Raw genomic sequence first — 20,692 nt, 5'->3', positions numbered from 1 at the left:
TTGTAATCCTAAAGGTCTCTAAGGCTCTGTTTATTTTTTTCCCATTTTTTGTCTATTTAGATTTTGTAATATACTTATAGCATAAGTATACTTAACATATACTTATGTCTTCAAGTTCACTAATTCTTTTCCCGGTCATCTTTTTCTGTTACTGAGCCCACTCAGTGACTTTTCAATCTCAGTTATTGTATTTTTCAGTTTTATTCTGTATCCCCACTTATCCATGATTTCACTTCCCATGCCTTCAGTTAGTCACACAGTCAACCATGGTACAAAAATATCAAATGGAAAATTCCAGAAATAACAATTCATAAATTATTTTTGTTGTCCCACTCTGACCTGCCTCAAACATGAATCATCCTTTTGTCCAGCATATCTATACTGCATACACCATCCACGTGTTAGTCAAATAAATTTTATTATAGTATATAATTGTTCTACTTTATCATATCATATGAATTTAGAGGAAACACATTCAATCCACAATAGCACCTACTAATTTTCTTTCCTAATTCAAGTTGTGATTTTTCTTGGTTCTTGGGAAGATGAGTGAATTTCAATTATATCCTGGATATTTGGGGTATTAATTTGTGAGACTCTAGATCCTATTTAATCTTCTCTTTCAGTAGGTAGTCACCTGCTTGGGTTTAGTATGATGGTTGTGGCTTACCTATGTGGGCTCTGGCTCCAATAACAATTTAATTTACAAGGCCTTCATAGTGCTCTTCTGGTCTGCTTCCTTTGTATGTTATACAGAGGCTAATCTAAAAACCTGGGCAGTGTTCCACACTATAGTTCAGTTCTCAGGTCTTTCTGTTAATTCTGGTCAGTTTCTTTTGCTCCTTCTCTCCAAAATCCTACCCTCAGTCTCTAATCGGGATAGTAAAGTTCCTGCCATCACTGAATGTTGGATACTAGGTGTAGAAGTGTAAGCTCCTCCCTTGACCCCCAAATGATACCACCCCATGGGGGAATCAAAGCACTGCCTGTAGTTGATGCTTATCTGAAGGTAATAGCTCATGTTCCTCACTTACCCCACTGACTCTACTCCTAAGAGGGAAACAGAATGCTGCCTTACACTGCCTGTTGCCACCAGGATGGAGGTAGGTAGACTCTCCTGCACCCCTACTGATACCACCTCATAAGGGAAAAGTGAAGAGACATCTTGGTGCTGTCAAGCAGAGGACAGGCATCCTTTGCCTGGTCTCTACTGACACAACAACAGGATAAATAGTCTGCTACTCAAGGATAGAAAATCAGTATCCATATTTGGTCTCTGCTTAAACCATACCATCAAGAGAAGCAGACAGTAGCCATTGGGCAGAGAACAGAAGACTCTACTCAGCTCCCACTGACACCACCTCGGTGGAAGCAGCAGAGTAATTTATTGCCACTGGGATGAAGTACAAGTTCAGGCTTCCACTCGGCTTCAGCTTGCTAAACCAACATGCAAGAGGAGGAAGTACTCCCCACTCAATTTCTATGGGCACTGCGGTGTGTGTGTGTGTGTGTGTGTGTGTGTGTGTGTGTGTGAGAGAGAGAGAGAGAGAGAGAGAGAGATTTCCAACGTCTTTGGCTGAATTAGGACAGGTATCAGCAAAAAGGTTTTTATCCTGCTATATTACCCTTTTTCTGGGCCTTTATCTAGAAAGAGCTGGCTTTTCTTAGACCTTTTTAAAATCTGTACCTGCTACCATTTCCAGAATATAGGATTCTCCAGTGCCAAGTCTGGGATATCAAGGGAAAAATGAAAATCCAATTCACTGCCATGTCATTCCTCAAGCTCCTAATCTGCCACCTTCTCACCATCTTATGTAGATTTTCTATATTTGCTTTTAGTAATATGTCCAGGGTTTTTAGTTATCTTTTAGAGGGAGGAATAGGGAAAAATAAATCATCTACTTCTTTCCCAAAATCAAAAGCTTAAGGGGCTGGGGTATAGCTCAAATGGTAGAACATTTGCCTAGCATGTGTAAGGCACTAGGTTCGATCCTCAGCACCACATAAAAATAAATAAAATAAAGGTATTGTGTCCATCTACAACTAAAAAAAAAAATTCAATTTAAAAAAAAAAAAAAACATCAGCTGGGTGTGTTGGCACACACCTGTAATCCTCATGACTTGGGAGGCTAAGGCAAGAGGATTGTGAGTTCAAGGCCTGCCTTGGCAATTCAGCAAAGCCCTGGCAACTTAGTGAGATCCCATCTTAAAAGAAAAAAGGGTGGGGTGGGGCACAGCGCTAGAATAAAGCGCCCCTGGGTTAAATCCCCAGGACTCCCCCCGCCAAAAAAAGACAAAGTATCAAGCAATATATATGGTAATAGAGGGATAAATGGACAAAATTCAAGAAAATATTTAATACTAACAATCCAAACCTTTAAGACAGAGCTTTTCTGAAACAAGGAACTCTTCACCTAAACCAACTAAGGTACCACCACTGCTAGAATGAAACTGATACCCTATTCCCCAAAATCAAATTCATACAAATACAAAATTGAGGATATGGCCTATAACTATCTGTCAATATTGTCTTTATTAACAGCAAAAGTGCCATCCTGTACTTAAAGATACCACAAAGAATGGGTTTAAAAGTTAATAAGCTAAAAGTATGAAGACATCTGTAGCCAGGAGCTTTCTTCAAAACTCCTGTACCTATTTCAAGTCAAGATAGGTTTCTAATGAATATGTAAAGAAATTATTTGTCAGTCCCAGAGCCAGTATTAACAAATAGCCCGTAACAGTGAGTTGAGTCAGTCCAGGCAGGCTCTAAATGAAAGCAGGAGGACCCCAGAACCCAGCAAACTCAATGAAGGAGCTAACAACTTAGGCTCCAGAAAGAGTGTGACAGTCATAGCTCAGAAGTGGGCAACTTATCCAAATTGGCAGGTACTGAGATGTTGTACTTGGGTGCTGTTATTGGGATCCCACTGCAAGGGGAAAAGTTTTTATTGCAAAAACCATAGCAGAAAACTTTCAAGTCATTTTTTGTTTTCACACTTTTAAAATCTTTGCATAACTATTAATATTTTACTATAGAAACTGAACTATAAAAGGAAAATGCCATTACCAGAGGAAAGAAAATCCAATTGCTCTCACCAAGACAGGTGAAAAAAGTGAAAGGTGTTAAGTGGGTCTTCCACCTGCATTGAAGACATAGAACCAAGAAAGTGATTTTTATGTTCCCATCAGCTCTGCATGGTGGCCCTAGTGAAGGAGCGATGCAGGGGAAGGAGCCAAAGTCACTACCATAGGTACCTAGGCACACATACTCTTCTCAACTGGCCTCACCAGCACCAGGTGGCAGATATGTTTTTTTTCTGGCCCCCACTCCCACACCAGCTAATACATCTGTGGTAGGACAGAATGTCATGCATCACTTTCCTTCACCCTCTGCTGCCACTGCCACCACCCTGCTCCTCACCTTCCCACACCATATGCACTATCCATGCAGGACATGTGACTTGGATAAGATGAGTAAAGACATGGAGACTTGGCGTGCAAACGAACACATCTTAAACAGGTTAGTATCAGCCCACCCACAAAGGTTTTTCTGTCTCAGAAATACTTAGTTTTAAAGGATCCAGAGGATCTAAGATCCATTAATGTACAAGTTGCCAAGGGTTTAGGGGAGAGAGCAGAGAGGTAGACAAAAGAAAAAGAGACTGTGAGGAGGAAAAGAAGGAGGGAAATCTTTGAGCAGTCTTCAAAGTGGCCAGAAGAGATTTTTTCAAGAATTAACAGGTTTCTGCAGTGTGAAGTTTCCTCATAAAACTAGGAATAGAATCACCATTTGACCCAGTTTTCCCCAAATCAACATACTACAGTGATGCAGCCACACCAATGTTTATTACAGCTCAATTCACAATATCTAAGCTATGGAGCCAACCCAGGTGTCCTTCAGCAGAAAAGTGGATAAATAAAACGTGAGCTGGGCACGGTAGCACATGCCTTTAATCCCAGCAGCTTGGGAGGCTAAGACAAGAGGATCTCAAGTTCAAGCCTAAGCAAAAGCAAGGAGCTAAGTAACTCAGTGGGACCTTGTCTCTAAATAAAAAGGGCTGGGGATGTGGCTCAGTGGCCAAGTGTTCCTGAGTTCGGAAGGAAGGGAGGGAGGGAGGGAGGGAGGGAGGAAGGAAGGAAGGAAGGAAATGTGGTATATATACATAATTGAGTATTGCTCAGCAATTAAGAAAATGACTTTATGACATTTGCCAATAAATGGATGGATCTGGAGACTATCATGCTAAGTGAAAAAAGCCAGTCCCCAAAAGCCAAAAGTCAAATGCATTCACTAATATATGGAAGCTAACCCAAAATAAGGGAGGAAGGCGAAGAACAGAAATTCAGTAGATTAGACAATGAGGAATGAAGGGAAGAGCAGTGGAATAAATCAGACATAGTTTTTATATATGTACATATATGAATACATGAGAGTGAATCCCATCATCATGTATATCCACAAGTATGTGGTCCTCATTAGAATAAGACATATTCCATCCTTGTATAATTATATCAAAATGGAGTCTGTCAAGTACATCTAAAAAGAACCAATAAAAATAAAATTAAATAAAGATGATTTGCAGTGGGAAACAAAGAATTAACAGACTGGAAATGTAAATAAATTATTTGTGACACTCCCTTATGATCCATCTAAAAGCAATTCTGTCTCTTCTCATTCCTTTAGCTTGTAGAGAAAAATAATAATAGTAGTAGTAATAGTAATAATAATAATAATAATAATTATTATTATTATTATTATTATTATTATTGGCACTTTATCACTGAGCTACATCACCAGCCTTTTTTATTTTGAGAGTGTCTCACTAAGTTGCCTGCGATCTAAGTTGCTGAGGCTGGCCTCAAATTTGTGATCTTCCTGCCTCAGCTTCCTGAGTCACTAGGCTTATAGGCATGTGTCACCACAAACAGACCTTGTAGAGAATTTTAGAGCTGGGGAAAACTTCAGTTATCCTGGACTGAGTCACGTTTTATACTTAAGGAACCTGAGGCCTGAAAAAAAATACATTTGCTACATTATATATTCAAAGGACAAAGACAAAAATCCAGACTTTTCCCTTCCATGTTTCAGCTCTTCTGTTCTTTTGGAACACATTTGTGTCGAATCCCAATGCAAGGGAAGGGTTCTGGGTTGTAATCTCCTTTCACCGGACTCATGCCTACGACAATGGAGAATATGGACACCTCTGCTCTGTGCAACAATTTCTCCAAACATGTTGTAGAAAGTTGGATCCTAAACTAACTAGACTGAAATGCTCCCAGCACTGTTTTTGGTTTTGGTCTGTTTTGGTTTTATTTTTTTATATATATATTTTTTGTATTTTTTTATTAGTTGCGCATGACAATACAATGATCTTGACATATCATACATCTGAATCAAATGGGGTATAATTTCTCATTTTTTCAAGTGAACAGGTTGTAGAATCACATTGGTTATACAGACACGTATATACATACAGTAATACTAGTGTTTATTTTATTCTGCTGCCCTTCCTGTCCCCCCTTCCCCACCCCTCCCCTCACTTCTCTCTACCCAATTTAATGTGACACATTTCTTTTTTTTTTTCCCTCACATCATCATACATGTATTTTGTATAATGATGAGGGTCTCTTTCCATCTTCCATGCAATTCCCCTTCTCCCTCCCATTCCCTCCCACCTCTCTCCACTATTTAGTGGTAATCTTCTTCTCATGCTCTTCCTCCCTACTCCATTTCGAGTCACCCCCCCTTATATCAGAGAAGACATTCAGCATTTGTTTTTTAGGGATTGGCTAACTTCACTTAGTATACTCTGCTCTAATGCCATCCATTTCCCTGCAAATGCCATGATCATGCTATTTTTTAGTGCTGTGCAATATTCCATTGTGTATAAATGCCACATTTTTTTTATCCATTCATCTATTGAAGGGCATCTAGGTTGGTTCCACAGTCTAGCTACTGTGAATTGTGCTGCTATAAACATTGATGTGGCTGTGTCCCTGTAGTATGCTCTTTTTAGGTCTTTTGGATATAGTCCGAGAAGGGGAATAGCTGGGTCAAATGGTGGTTCCATTCCCAGCTTTCCAAGGAATCTGTTTTTGTTTTAAATAATGAGTTTCTTATTTGTCATTAACAGTTTTTTTTTGTTTGTTTGTTTGTTTTTTTGGTAGTAGGGTTGAACTCAGGGGCACTCAGCCACTGAGCCACATCCCCAGCCCTATTTTGTGTTTTATTTAGAGAAAGGGTCTCACTATGTTGCTTAGGGCCTCACTTTTGCTGAGGCTGTCTCTGAACTCGGGATTTTCTTTTCTCAGCCTCCTGAGTCAATGGGATTACAGGTGTGTGCCACCACGCCCGGCACTCTTCCTATTATTTTTACAACATGATTAGTCCGTGTTTAGTGCAAAAACTTTAGAAAACATGTTTCTCTCCTGTGCAAAAACTCTAGGCAATGCTGCAGGCTTACACTAACTGAAAAGAAGATCACATACCTTGTCTTCCTTTGAACTCTCCACCTCTGCTCCCTCCTTGAATTTGGCCAGGGCACTCTTGAGGTCCTGAGATGTATAGGTATTGGTATTGATGTCCAGTCTGTCCAAAGAGAAGCTGAGAGTCAGGAGAAAGGTACCACATTCCCCAATAAAGAAAAAGCCCCTGGCTGTCTGGGCATTCCAAGGTTATTTAGACCAAGCCAATATCTAGTATATTCTTATACCTTTGCCTTCAGACAGCCAGAGGCCCAAGAGGGTGACTTTCCTTGAGGCTAGAGGAGGAAACACACAGCTAAAGACGGGGTTATTTCTTGAAGACAAAGGAAAAGGCACAGGGCAGAGAGAAGCCCACCTTTGACAAAGAGGTTACAGCTGGTAGGCAGAAATGATCCTAGAATGTCTGTGATGCTGCTCTCTGAGCACAGGCCACAGCAGGGCCTCGTGGTAGGCAGAGGATAGAGAGAAAGGGAAGGAGGGCAACAGGGACCCAAATTCCTCAGAGTATGCTGACAAGGCAGTTTGATTTTACAAAAATGACTGGATAGATTCACACCTTAAAAATAACCTTTGAGGCCAGGCATGGTGGCGTACACCTGTAATCCCAGCAGCTCTGGAGGCTGAGACAGGTGGATTTCAGGTTCAAAGCCAGCCTCAGCAACGGTGAGGTGCTAAGCAACTCAGTGAGACCCCATCTCTAAATAAAATACAAAATAGGGCTGGGGATGTGGCTCAGTGGTTGAGTGTCCCTGAGTTCAATCCCTAGTACCCCCCCCCCCCAAAAAGAATAATCTTTGAGCCATGAGGAAAAGCAGGGGGTATATATTAATCTCACAGAGGAATGGATTTGAGATACTGATGAGTAGAAGAATCAAGGTCAGCCACTTTCCATAGCCTGCCTTCAAGGGGAGAGAGTAATCTCAACATGGCAGCAATCTCAATATTTTAAGAGACTAGAGTGGTATCCTAACAAAGACCCCTGGAGTTGATCCAAGCCACAACCATTTACCTTGATTGGAGAGAAGGCATCAGTGGGAGGAATGGGGAAAGTTTTCACCACCAGCACTCAAGTCAGTTAACAATGGTAATGTGGACAAATGGAAGTGTACATATGGAATGTGCTTGGACATGTCTGGCTATGGCTTGGTTAAGGATAACCCTGGAGATTTCAGAGTGGGGGAGGAAAGGGTTGCTCTCTTATTCTACTTCAAGGGCACAGCAAGTCAGTCTCATAGTCCAAAATCCTAACAGTTCTCAGCTTTCAAGAGAAAAACGTGTAATCAGTCAGGGCTCTGCTCATTCAGTTTTGTTTTTGTTTTGTTTTGTTTTTAATATTTTTTAGTTGTCAATGGACCTTTATTTTATTTATTTATATGCAGTGCTGAGGATAGAACCCAGTGCCTCACACATGCTAGGCAAGCACTCTACCACTGATCCACAACTCCAGCCCCTCATTCAGTTTCTGATTCATCCTAAAGATTCTTTAGGTTCTGAGAAAAACTTGTTCTCTAAACCTCAGTCCTTCTAATCTCATTAATTATAGTTAATCACTCCTATTTATTTAATACTTTACTGTGGGTCAGTAGTTTGTTAGTTTAAAAAGTAGTATTTCATTCAAACAGCACAACCTCACAAAGAAGGTAAGAGAATCCCGAATCCCTCTCTCCACAGAGCAACATCCACTGTCAACTGTATGAGGATACCACTGTCCTACCCAGCTCCCTACCAGGAGCTAAGGATTCAGGAGCCACAACTTGAACAGATTATCTCTTCTGCCTCTTCCAAGATTTGGTCAGAACTAATCCTATCTTGCCTTGTATCTCTGCTGCCTTTAGTGCCCCTCTCCCAGGCCATGCATTATCTCTATCCTCAGACATACAAAGCTCATCCCCAACTACATACATTCACACACTACTGCATCATTACTCTCACTTCATTCTTCACTGAGAAAAATGAAAGTTATCAAAAATTTCCTCATCTTTCCATCATCAGCTCTGCAAACCAACATGCACCTAGATCTATGCTCTCTACTATCCTTAAATTACAATGGATGACAGCGTCCCTGCACCTATTAAACATGTTTTAGATCCCATGTGCCTTCACAAAAGGTTTAACCCTCATGACTATCAGCAATTTCACCCCTCAACTGGATTATTCTCATCAGCATACAGCACTCTTTGACCCACATAATCTCTTCATATCTTCATGCCATTTCCCTATTCTTACAGGGAAAAACTTAATGAACACATTGTCTATACTCACTATCCCTATCTTCCTGATTTGTATTTACATTGCCATTTGCTCTGACCTGGATTCTGTCTCCACCACACCACTAACACTGTTCAGCAAAATTACTAATAATTGGGGCTGGGATTGTGGCTCAGTGGTAGAGTGCTCGCCTAGCACAGGCGGGACCTGGGTCCGATCCTCAGCACCACAAAAAAATAAAATAAAAATAAAAGATGTTGTGTCCACCGAAAACTAAAAATAAATATTAAAAAATTCTCTCTCTCTCTCTAAAAAAAAATTACCAATAATCGATGACCAATCCAATGGTCCCTTCACTAACTTCACATTCCTCAACCACTCAGCAGCATTTGCACAGTGCATCTTTCCCTTCTTAAAGCACTCTTCTTTCCTGGCTTCTCTTATCCCACTCTCCTTGTTCCTTACTCTTTTCTCCAACTCTTCTTATTGTTCCTCTTCTCTCTCCTAAACCCTACATACGGGAATGCCCCAGAGTTCAGTCCTGAACAAATTCTCTTCTTCATCTCCAACATGAGATTTTAAATATTGATCTATCAGTAATGCCAATACATCTTTGACCTGAACTTCTCCCCTCTCACAACTGATGTATCTTAGGTCTCAGATGTTTAACAAATACCTCAAATTTATTGAATATAAAACATAGTTCTTGATTCTTTCCCTCTTTCAACTTTTCTATTTCAATAAATAGCACCTCCAAGCACCCAGTTGCTCAAACCCCCAAATGAGACTTTATTTTGAATATTCTGAACTTCCTTCCTTCCTTCCCTCAACCTCTACATCTAAATCACAAGCAAGTCCTGTTGGCTTTACCTCCAAATTAAATCTCCAAGCTCGCCCACTCTCCATTAAGATACCTTAGGCTAAGCATCACTATGCCTTGTCTGATTTACTGAAATAGTGTCCTCATTGTCTCTGTGCTTCTTCTTTTCTCCACCTTCAATCTCTTCTCCAGACACAAAGTAACTAGAGTTATCCTGCTAAATAATACCACATTAAATCACTCTCATGTCTAAAATCATCCATAGTTTTCTACTACCATTAAAGGTGAATGAAGAATACTCAAATGTTCCTTAACACTCCAAGATCTGGGCGCTGGGGTTGTAGTGCAGTGGTAGAGTGCTCACCTAGCACGCATGAGGCCCTGGGTTCAATCCTCACCACCACATAAAAACAAATAAATAAAATAAAGATGTTGTGTTCAACTACAGCTAAAAATTAAATATTATTTTTAAAAAAACCCTCAAGATCTGGCTCCCACATCCCTCTTATTCTCATTTCCTAGTAGTGTCCTTTCTTCTCCTGCATCATTTTCCTTTTTCTCCAATTTGATAATGCCTTCTCCTTGACAAAGCCAGAGTTATTCTTATTGTTCCATGTTCTTGAAGTGTTCTGACCCCTAAACTTATAAACTTAACCCTCTGCAGGGGTAAATCCTCCTCATCCTTTGTATCTCAGTTCAAATAGCTTGATGAGGGCTTTTCAATCTTCCTGTCTAAAGTGCTCTCCCCCAGGAACTCATCACCTTCTCCATTTCTTCCCTAGCACTTTTTTTTCTTTTTTCAATCTCTAATTATCTTACTTGTGTGTGTATTTACCTGGGTTTTTTGCCTGCCAGTTTCCATAAGGCTGGCATCTTGTCTGTTTTGTGACTACCACATCCCCAATGATGGGTGCACAGGTACTCCGTAGGTCTTTTGTGAAAAGAATGAAGGAAGGAAATAAATAGCTCTGTCTTTGGCCCACCCCTTTAACCACGATACCATACTCTCCGTGACATATAGTCAACCCAAGATAGTACAACATGAATGTAGTTTGTCCCTCAGCCTTCTAACACAGGAGGAAGATTCAAAGAAGCTATTTTTTCCAGGGCAAGAAGATATTCTATAAAGATATCAGCAGGGATATGTACAAAAACCAGCTTAAAGTATAAAAAGCAATAGGAGCCAAATATGCACAGAAGTCAGGCAGGACCAAGAGAATCCAGAGTCTCTCCAGGCCTTACAGCCCACAGGCATCATAGTGCAGATACAATGAATTAGGCTTAACAGACCTCCCTATCTCCCTCCAATCCAGTAGTGCTGAACAAGTCCATTTACCTCCAGGCCAATCGTGCTTAACTCTGGGTTTACCAACATCAATCTGATGGAAACTTCTCCAAAACAGAACAAGCAGGTAAGCAAAATACTATACCAATTCAGGATACTGGCCTCCACCTCTGAGCCTCTGTTCCTGTCCCAGTGTTCAAGAGCCAGGAAGACACTATGAAGTGGAACTGGAAGAACACAGGATGAGACTCATCCAGAAGGAAGAAGTCATCACCACATGCAAACAGAGTCACTGAACGCACAGCACCAAACGTCCACACCACACTACCTTGTCAATGCCTTTGGGCTTCTGTTCAGACAGGTTTGCCACTGGCTATAACTGCTGAGAAGAAAGAAGAAATATCCAGCATATCCTGAAGGTCATTCTAGGGCAGAGCCTTCAGAAACATTCCAAAGGAGAAAAATTAAGAGGTAGAAATGGGAATAAATATTTCTCTCTTATGCTGTGTCTCTATGGATCACATGGATGGCTGTGCTTTCTCCTCATCCACTTTTTTTTTTTTTTGTAAGCACTGGGAATGGGGACTGGAGTTGTGGCTCAGTAGTAGAGTGCTTGCATAGCACACGTGAGGCACTGGGTTCAATCAATCCTCAGCACCACATAAAAATAAAATAAAGGTGTTGTGCCCACCTACAACAACAAAAAATTTTTTTTAAAGAAGGTACTGGGACTGAACCCAAGGGTACTCTACCAGCACTCTACCACTGAGCTACATCTCAGCCATTTTTTTAATTTTGAAACAGTTCTCCCTAAATTGTCCAGTCTGGCCTTGTTTTGGCTATCTTCCTGCCTTAGCTTCCCAAGCAGCTGGGATTATAGGCATGCACCCACCATTCCACCCAGCTGTACTTTCTAGTCTAAAAAAATTGAACAACAGATAAAGCAACCATTGTCCATACTGATGATCTACGGTCAGGTAGTGGAAAACTAACTTCCCATGGCAGAAAAATCAACAAGTAAAAAGCTCCATATGCATCAAGTTCCAAACTCAGTATAATTAAAACAAGGAAAAAATAAGAAAAAAAAACCCACTTATATTAGATGTGAGAAAAGACTTTCTTAAAAGTACTATTAGATGTTGAAATATATGTGTGTAGGGAATGAAGAAAGGTTGGCAGGGACCACAATAATATTTGATTATTTTTATACAGTTGTGAGAAAGAAGTAATTGTATGACAGTGACCTGGGTCACTCCAGGTGTTATGATTTAGATGAGGTTTCCATAAGGCTGGCATCTTGTCTGATTTGTGACTACCACATCCCAATGATGGGTGTGTGAGAGAAAATAAAAGCTCATGTGTGAGAAAATAAAGGTATGTCCAGATATAAATGATTAGATTATGAAAACTATGACTTAACCAGAGGACTAATCCATTTGTTGGACTAATAATCTGAATGGATTACTGGGTATTAACTATAGGCAGGTAGGATATGGCTAGAGAAAGGAAGTAGTCACTGGGGGCATGCCTTGGGGATTATATTACCCCTGGCTCCTTGCACTTAAAAAGTGCTGACTAAAACATTCTTCTAATTTGTTCTTATCAGAACAAACTTAGTCACAAAACTGACTAAAACACCAGGACCCTGTTTCCTGGCTGTCAAGAACTGAACTGCTTTCCTCCACCACACCCTTCCACCATGATATTTTGCCTCACTTCTGGCCCAGAGCTATGAAGTCAACAGACCATGGACTGAAAGTATGAAACCATGAGCCAAAATAAACTTTTTCTCCTTGTTATTGTTCAGATGTGATGTCCCCCAAAAGTTCACCTGTGAGACAATGCAAGGTTTGGAGGAGAAATTATTAGGCTATAGCCTTAACATAACCAGTGAATTAATCCCTAATGGGATTAACTAAGTGGTAACTAGAAGCAGGTGGGTTGTAGCTGGAGCAAGTGGTTCATTGCGGGCATGGCTATGGGATACATATTTTGTATCTGGAGAGTGGAGTCTCTCTCTCTCTCTCTGCTCTTTGATCATCATGTGTGTTGCTTCCCTATGCCACACTCTTCTGCCATGTTGTTCAGCCTCGCTGCAGGCCCCAAGGAATAAAACCATGCCTGTCCATGAACTGAGACCTCTGAAACTATGAGACCCTAAATAAACTTTTTCTCCTCTACAGTTGTTCTGGTCAGGTCTTTCAGTCACAGTAGTGAAAAAGCTGACTAAAACATTCCTCTAATTTGTTCTTATCAGAACAAACTTAGTCACAAAACTGACTAAAACACCAGGTATGGACCCATTTTCAGAGACTGGGAAAAAGGAAAGACCCTTCCTAGTTTGGGGTGAACTAGAAGGAAAACAAATACCTCTATCTCAACAAAAAGCAGAATTTTCCAACAGTGAAAACTGCCCAAATCTCATTAATACAAATGGACTGCCTGAATGACCTTTTTGTCAGGTATGTCAAAGAAAAGACTCAGGTAAGAATTGGGCCTCTAAGGTCCCTTTCTGATTCACATTTAACTGTAAAATTTGTTTAAATAATAAAAATCTCAGGAATGAGTTGAGCCCACGTAATCCATGATTAATTCCCACTATTTACAGTGTTTCAGAACAGGGGTCCACAAACTATTTGTAACAACCAGGTAATACTGTAGGCTTTGTAAGCTGTCTGTCCCAACTGCTCAACTGTCACTGTAGCAAGAAAATAGCAGACTACATGTAAATGAATGAGTATGGCTATATTCCAATACTTATGGACACTGAAATCTGAATTTCACATAATTTTCATGAGTCGTGAAATATTATTCTTCTTTTGATGTTTTCTCAACAATTAAAATATATAAAAGCTAACTTAGCGTATAGACCATACCAAAACAGACAGCAGTCCTAATTAGACCCAAAGGCCATAATTTGCTGGTCCCTACATTTGAGACTTCATGGCTGGTGTTTACACTGAGCTTCTGAACTGCATAATTCTGGCAATGGCTGTCATCCCATGCCTTAACCTCCTTCTCCCTCATTCAGGAAATATCAAGCAAAGAAAACTTGTTAATTCAAGGCAATGAGGAGACAAATAGAGACTATTTAATTCTCTAAAATCAAATAACCTGAACTGGTTATTAAAAAGTAAGGCAATCTCTAACCACTGAAGAATATAGTAGCTTCTACTTGTATACTATTAGAAAGCCTATTTTAATACTGACTAACAAGAGGAAAAGTTAGTCTGAATTAAAGACTATTTAAAATGCAATTTTATTGTTCACCAAGGAAGTATTACTGCAAAGCAGAAGGCCTAACAGGCCTGTTTTAATGAATAGATGACTCATCTGTAATCAGCACATTAATTGTTGGGATTCAAATGGGTGCTCTTAAAGTACTGGGAAAAAAAGTTTTCTTTTTAAGCAGGTTAAGCATTCCGTCTATAGCCTTTTTCAAAGTAACAATTTGCTTTGCAAACTGTATCCTTCCAAAGACTGTACTGGTAAACGTCACAAATTCTATATAAATAAATAAATAAATGCCACACGAATTTGGGCAACACTTTCCATATTTCAAAATCAATACTATCATTTAGCCTCTCAAATTTTAGGGTCAACACTGTACCTTCTGCCTCTTTTCAACCTTTTCAAATTATTTCGGAACTTGTCTTCATACTGGAGTTTCACTTCTCTTGCCCCAGTTTGAAGATTCAGCCGCACATGGGATCCTGCAGGAACAGCCTGACCTAAAAGCCAAGAAGAGAAAAGGTTTTTAAGGTCTAGAGTCCAAGGAGGGACTCCAGGATAGACTGGCTAGCTAACAAGCCAATAGAACTTACTAGTTTATAAAGACCATACTGTTATGTTCAGTAACCTCTTTCAGAAAGCCTTCTCTTTCCCTCTAACCCACCCACCCCACATGTACTCCTTTTGCTAATCTATAAAGGAATCCGGCCGAGGCAAGGAGAGCCAGAGGTTTATACACTTTAATCTAAAGGCCAATATTTTCTCATTAGAACTGCCTATTTGAGCTACTCTATGTTTTCTTCAAATTGGATTAATAAGCTTTTTTGTTACATGCAGCAGGTGAATGAATGGTAGATATCTATTCAACCCTGAGGACATGGCTACATAATTGTTTTCTCCAAGACAGTCTTCCTGCCCCTCCCCCAAAAGTCCCAAAGAGCCCCAGACAGCCTGCCATCCCAGCAAGCTTTCCACCTCACCACCCTCATCCATTTAACTAGGCTCCTTCTTATGAGCACGGGGACTGTATCTCCTCCTTTTGGATTTCCCCAGTCCTTATGCCAAGCTTGGCACATAAAATTTGTGGCTCATAACATCTATGAGATGGAAGAAGAAAGCAACTGGGAATGCAGGAAAACACAGCAAGCCAAGGAATCAGGGAGTAGAACCAAGAGAATTGAAAAACCCACTCCCACCTATCTCAGAGCAGCTGATCCATTAGCTGGGAAAACAAGTTTTATGAGAATGAATGGACTATTCACATGCACTGCACAAAACTACCAGAGTAAAGGATATTTACCAGGTAACTACTATACACCAGGCTACTTGTGGTGGGTTTTAGGAATACAAAGATGAATGTTAATGTCTACCAGGACAGAGCATTTCAAGGAAAGGGCTTTTCAGGAGACAAGAAATGTGAAGCAAAGATGGTGCTTCTCTCACCTGGACTTTGACTCTGCTTTCTCGTCCCAGATGGTATTGCCTTGCCTAATTCAAGGGAAACTCATAGTACAAGTTGTCTCAGAATGATCAGGTAAACCCTGAGTATAAGAGGGCAAGGAAGTAGCAAGAATTCCTTTTCGCAATTCTGGCAGGATCATATTGAACTCTGAATTACTCCAGCCACTCTGCTGCCAAACAAGGAGCCAAGGAAAAAGCACGCCAAGACATACTGCTTCTCTTCTGCTGCCCCACTTCAGTAGGGAGCTGCTGTGTCTTTGGCTAAAGTACACAGCAACCTATAGTTCCTAAGGGTTTATGCATAATGATCTCCCTCTAACCTCAGCCAAAGTATTTTAAGAATTCAAAAACAAAAACAAACACAAAACGTGTTCGTAGTACAGTGAGAGAACCATTCTCTGGGGTGGCTTTCTGATAAGGTTAAGTTGGGGGTCAAATGAGGCAAAAAGACCTAGACTGGGGGAAAAGGGAATTTCAAATGGAGGGAGCAACAAGTGTAAAAGTTCTGACACAGAAACCTGTAGGCTACTAGAATGGAGGAGCAGACCAGGCTGGCAGGACTGTGGGGGCTTCTGGCTTAGTATACCGTCAGGAATCCTAGGCTTCTTTCCTGGGATGGGAAAATAAAACTAATGTTTGAGGACAATGGTTCTCATTAATCCATTTGATGGATTAATAATTTGAATGGACTGCTGGGTAATAACTATAGACAAGTGGGGGGTGGCTGGAGGAACTTGGGAGCATGCCCTTGGGGTTTATATCAACCCTGGTTCCTGAACTCAAGCTTTCTCTTTGCTTCTTGGCTGTCATGAACTGAGCAGCTTTACTCCACCATGTCCTTTTGCCATGATGTTCTGCCTCACCTTGAGCCCAGAGTAATGAAGCCAGCCTTCTATGGAACAAGACCAGGAGCCCCCAAATAACCTTTTTCTCCTCTATAATTGTTCTGGTTGGGTCCTTTAGTCACCATGGTGAAACAGTTGACTAAAACACTCCTACAAGAGGGCCATTTCACCAGCTGTTTCTTTTGCCCAGAATATTCTTTCTAACCTCAGCCTCCATCTCCTCACTATCTCTAATATCAACTAAGGGTCACTTCCTCTGAGAAGCATCTTCTGTTCCCTGGGATCAGATCTATCTGCCCCAAAGGCTTGTGCAGCACCATGAACCTCTCTCTTCTTTATAGCACTTAGTACAAGCATTAGTTATAGTTTTTTATAGGTTAAATACTCATTATTTTTCCTGTAAGGATTGTCATATGGCCTAATATATAGTGAACTGTCAATAATTATTTGTTGAGTAAACATTTTTAAATAAAAAATATATTTTTGAGTAAACATTTTTAAATGAAAAATATATATACTTGTAGATCCTGGCTGATCTACAAGTGTATAAAAAGATCAATAAGGATTTTCACTAGGGCAGGTAGATTCATAATAATTAGTTGTGTTAACAGCTATTTTTAGCAGTTAATAGTACTAATACTACTACTATTACTACTACTCTAATAATAATAATAGCAGTGTCAGGAGGGAGGAGGGCAGGAAAAGAACAAATACTGGGGAATGACATTAGCCAAATTAAACTATTATATTGTGTGCAAGTACAAATCTGTAACAACAAATCCCACCATTATGTACAACTATAATGCACCAATAAAAAATGTGGGAAAAAAAGGAAATAAAAAGTTTAATAGTTATGCTGGGCTGTCTAGTAAAAATAATAACAATAAATGCAGTGTCTTGAATTTTCTGATTTTGATCAAGAATACAAATAGATGAATACACAGAAATAATAGAGAACATGAGTATAGAAGCTTCAGATATGACAGGTTAGACCTTGCTAAGATGGCCAAGGAAGACAGGAAAATCTTATGTAAATCTATTTTATTTGGAGAGAATTTCCAAAATTGCACTTTTCACAAAAGCCACCCCAGGAGCAAGCACAGTAACATTAACTCAAAACACTGGTTATGCTCATTTAAAATGTAAAACCAGTCATGGCAGAAGCAACAGAAAATATAGTATTTAAAGGTTTCTACCCCATTGGGAAAAAGGCCAAGTTAGAGAGTGTTATCTGATCTGCATCATTTAACTTCTATGGCAGAAGAAAAAAGTACCAGAAAGAATATTGAGAAAGAGTAAAACAGAGGCATAGAGAAATCGTGTGTGTGTGTGTGTGTGTGTGTGCGTGTGAGAGAGAGAGAGTGAGTGTGTGTGTGTGTGTGTGTGTGTGTGTGTGTGTATCAGGAGCCAGAGATGGGAGGCAAGGGAATAAATAGGCAGAAAATAAAATTGGGATCCAGAAAGGCAGACAGGCCTGCAAAGCCTACACTGGCAGTCCCTCGACTACTGACTCTTTTTTTTTCCCCCCATGGAAAACCCTCTTGTTTATTTGATTAAACAAAAATAAAATAAGCTGCATAGGAACAATTTTAAAGTCCAAAGGGACACCAACTTTGTTTTAAGGCTGTAGCAGCTAATACCGCATCTCCTTGCTACCTTCTCCGGCCTTCTCTGTGGACCAAAGCGATACATTCAGAAGCCTGTGAGCTAATATAGGAGTTTTTGAACACTATTCCATTGGTTCTTCATCTGCTCATTGCCTGTCATGCCTGCGGCCTGCAACATTAACATTTAAGATTTAAAAGTAAAAACCAAAGAGGGGAAGAGGGGGAAATACAAACAAAGAAAAACCCACTTTTGCCTACTAAAGGTTTTGGGGAAAATCTTGATTTCCCCACCCATCCACCAAAATGATGGAGTCAGCATTCCCAAGGCCAAAACCACTTAAAAAGAGACAAAAGGCAGTTGGCACCCCACAAGGGCCAACAGTCTGCTTTGTGTAGCCAGAGAAGTTATTGTGGTGGTGCGTATTTCTCCTATCAGTTTGCCTGGAACAAATAATAAAAATTAGAGGTTTAATGTAGTCAGTATGACTAACACCGGGCATAAGATCTGTGTTAGAATCCCCCAATCCTGCATTTACTTTTCCTTTAAAAAAAATAAAATAAAAATAAAATAAAAAACTCAACTGAGACACATATTCTATACAAAAAAAAAAAAAAAATTAAAGCATTTTGCTGACCAGGCATGATATCTAATGAACAGTATTAAATAAGATTTATTAAAAAAAAATACTAACAACCCTCCCACCCAACAGACTATACCTATCATGCTAATTTAAAGCATCCCTTTACCCACCCACCCTCATCTGCATTGACTTTAGGGGAAAAGAGATATCTTACACCCTAAACACAAGAAAACCCCCTAAATGTGAAAAACTCTTCCTCTGAAAACAACTACACAAACTGCTAAAAACAAAGAACTATTACAGAGCTGGTTATTTAAAGAAAGTAAACACTTTGCTACACACAACAACATTCAGCCAGTGTGCTCTGAGATAGCCTTAAGAAAAAAATACTACCTGAGCTGTAAGTTAACACAATCATTAAAAGGAGGTCTAAGACCATGTGGATACACAAAACTTTTAGAACCACTGCTGGTTAAATGATGATGGAGAACATCCCACCAGGCTGGCTTGTTAACCCATAAGATCAGTTTGTTTGTTTTTTAAATAGACATTATTGAGGTATTTCTTCACCGTGACATTTACAAACCCAACTCTCATTATTACAGTGGTATCAGGACTCTCTCTTCCCACTGAACCAAAAATCAAACAGGGAAGAGGAGGGGCAGAAGGTCAATACAGTATATCCTGATAATGTGCTTCTCAAATTTATTAAGTATTTAACAAACAAGTAAAGGGGGAGGGGGGACCCGTCCACATGTTTACCTTTGGTAGGAAAAAAAAATTAAAACACAAAACAAAAGGGCAACACACACTTCGCCTGTCACTGCTCAAAAGCAACAGTGATTGCTGAGAGGTCATGGCCATGGACATCCTGCTGGGTTCAGAAAGGTACAGTTACAATCATGAAGTCAAAAGGATTTTCATTCCCTTCAAATGTGTGATGTTTCCAACTAGACTTCAAATTTCCCCCTAAAAGGGTATATCTACAGACATTGGAATACAGATATAAAACATTTTTTCTCTTGAAGAGAAAGAGAGACCTAAGGTCTTTATTTCTAATTCCTCCTAAATCCTCCAGTAGATCAGATTAACCAGTAGTTTCATAATACTAAACAACATGGTAAAAGTATATGTATGTATGTGTGTGTATATATATATACACACACATACACACACATACACACACACACACACACACATATATATATATAATTTATTCTTTTTCAGAGGGGGGAAAGTCTGATTGGTGAGAACTACTTGGGTTTATGACTGCATTTACCTGACGTCTCTTTCTTTTAAAGGTCAATCTGGCGTTTCTCCTGAAGAATCCAGGTCTAGATTTATGAAAACATTTCTTACAGAGGTAGGTAGCTTCCCACTTCCACCCACTCCCCACTGGATTAATAATACTCTTCTTTCCAAAACCATCATTTGCTAACATGAGGTAGATGACTTTTGCCAAAAGTGAGGTAGAAGCTAAATGAAAGGAGTTAGGATGCCAGAGAAACCCTCAGAGCCTGACTACTGACTCTTTTGAGAGCAGATCCTATGGCTGAGTATCCCATCCTGCTGACATTCTGTCCACAATAAATAAGGCTACCTGATGCTTGAGTTTTGACACCTACTGGTGTCAATCACAGGCCAGGACCCAGATAACAACTGCTTTTCCAGGGGAAGAAAAATTGGTGGCAGATTGCATCACTGTCTCCAAATTTCTTTTGTTTTGTTTTCCCTTTCCCCTCACTTCCTCTTATATGTAATTTTGTATAACAATGAGGGTATCCTTCCATTTCCATGCAATTTCCCTTCTCTCTCCCTTTCCCTCCCACCTCTCATCCCAGTTTAATGGTAATCTTCTTCTCATGCTCTTCCTCCCTGCTCTGTTCTGAGTTGCCCTCCTTATATCAAAGAAGACATTTGGCATTTGTTTTTTAGGGATTGGCTAGCTTCACTTAGCATAATCTGCTCTAATGCCATCCATTTCCCTGCAAATGCCATGATTTTGTCATTTTTTAATGCAGAGTAATACTCCATTGTGTATAAATGCCACATTTTTTTTTATCCATTCATCTATTAAAGGGCATCTAGGTTGGTTCCATAGTCTAGCTATTGTGAATTGTGCTTGTCTCCAAATTTCTTATTCTCTACTTATCATACTGTTTGCTACA

At 39.9% G+C, this 20,692-nt stretch overlaps 1 protein-coding gene across 8 annotated transcripts in view; it reads right to left on the bottom strand.

Annotated features, from left to right (window-relative positions):
- Sil1 (SIL1 nucleotide exchange factor) overlaps positions 1-20,692 on the bottom strand; it is a 262,407-nt gene that overhangs the window by 103,241 nt on the left and 138,474 nt on the right. For all 8 annotated transcript variants that reach the window (XM_046460366.2, XM_046460368.2, XM_046460365.2 and 5 more), the window contains 2 exons: positions 14,410-14,530; positions 6,490-6,589 (listed from right to left, as the gene is read on the bottom strand). In XM_046460366.2, coding sequence (XP_046316322.1) covers positions 6,490-6,589; positions 14,410-14,530 — 221 coding nt within the window. The remainder of the gene's footprint in view (positions 1-6,489; positions 6,590-14,409; positions 14,531-20,692) is intronic.

This window comes from Marmota monax, unplaced genomic scaffold, assembly GCF_021218885.2.
Source record: "Marmota monax isolate L192 unplaced genomic scaffold, Marmota_monax_Labrador192_F-V1.1 WCK01_AAM20220418_F8-fsc00006, whole genome shotgun sequence".
In the NCBI taxonomy this organism is placed as follows: domain Eukaryota; kingdom Metazoa; phylum Chordata; class Mammalia; order Rodentia; family Sciuridae; genus Marmota; species Marmota monax.
The sequence above is the reverse complement of the archived record's forward strand: the minus strand, read 5'-3'. Positions and strand labels throughout refer to the sequence as shown.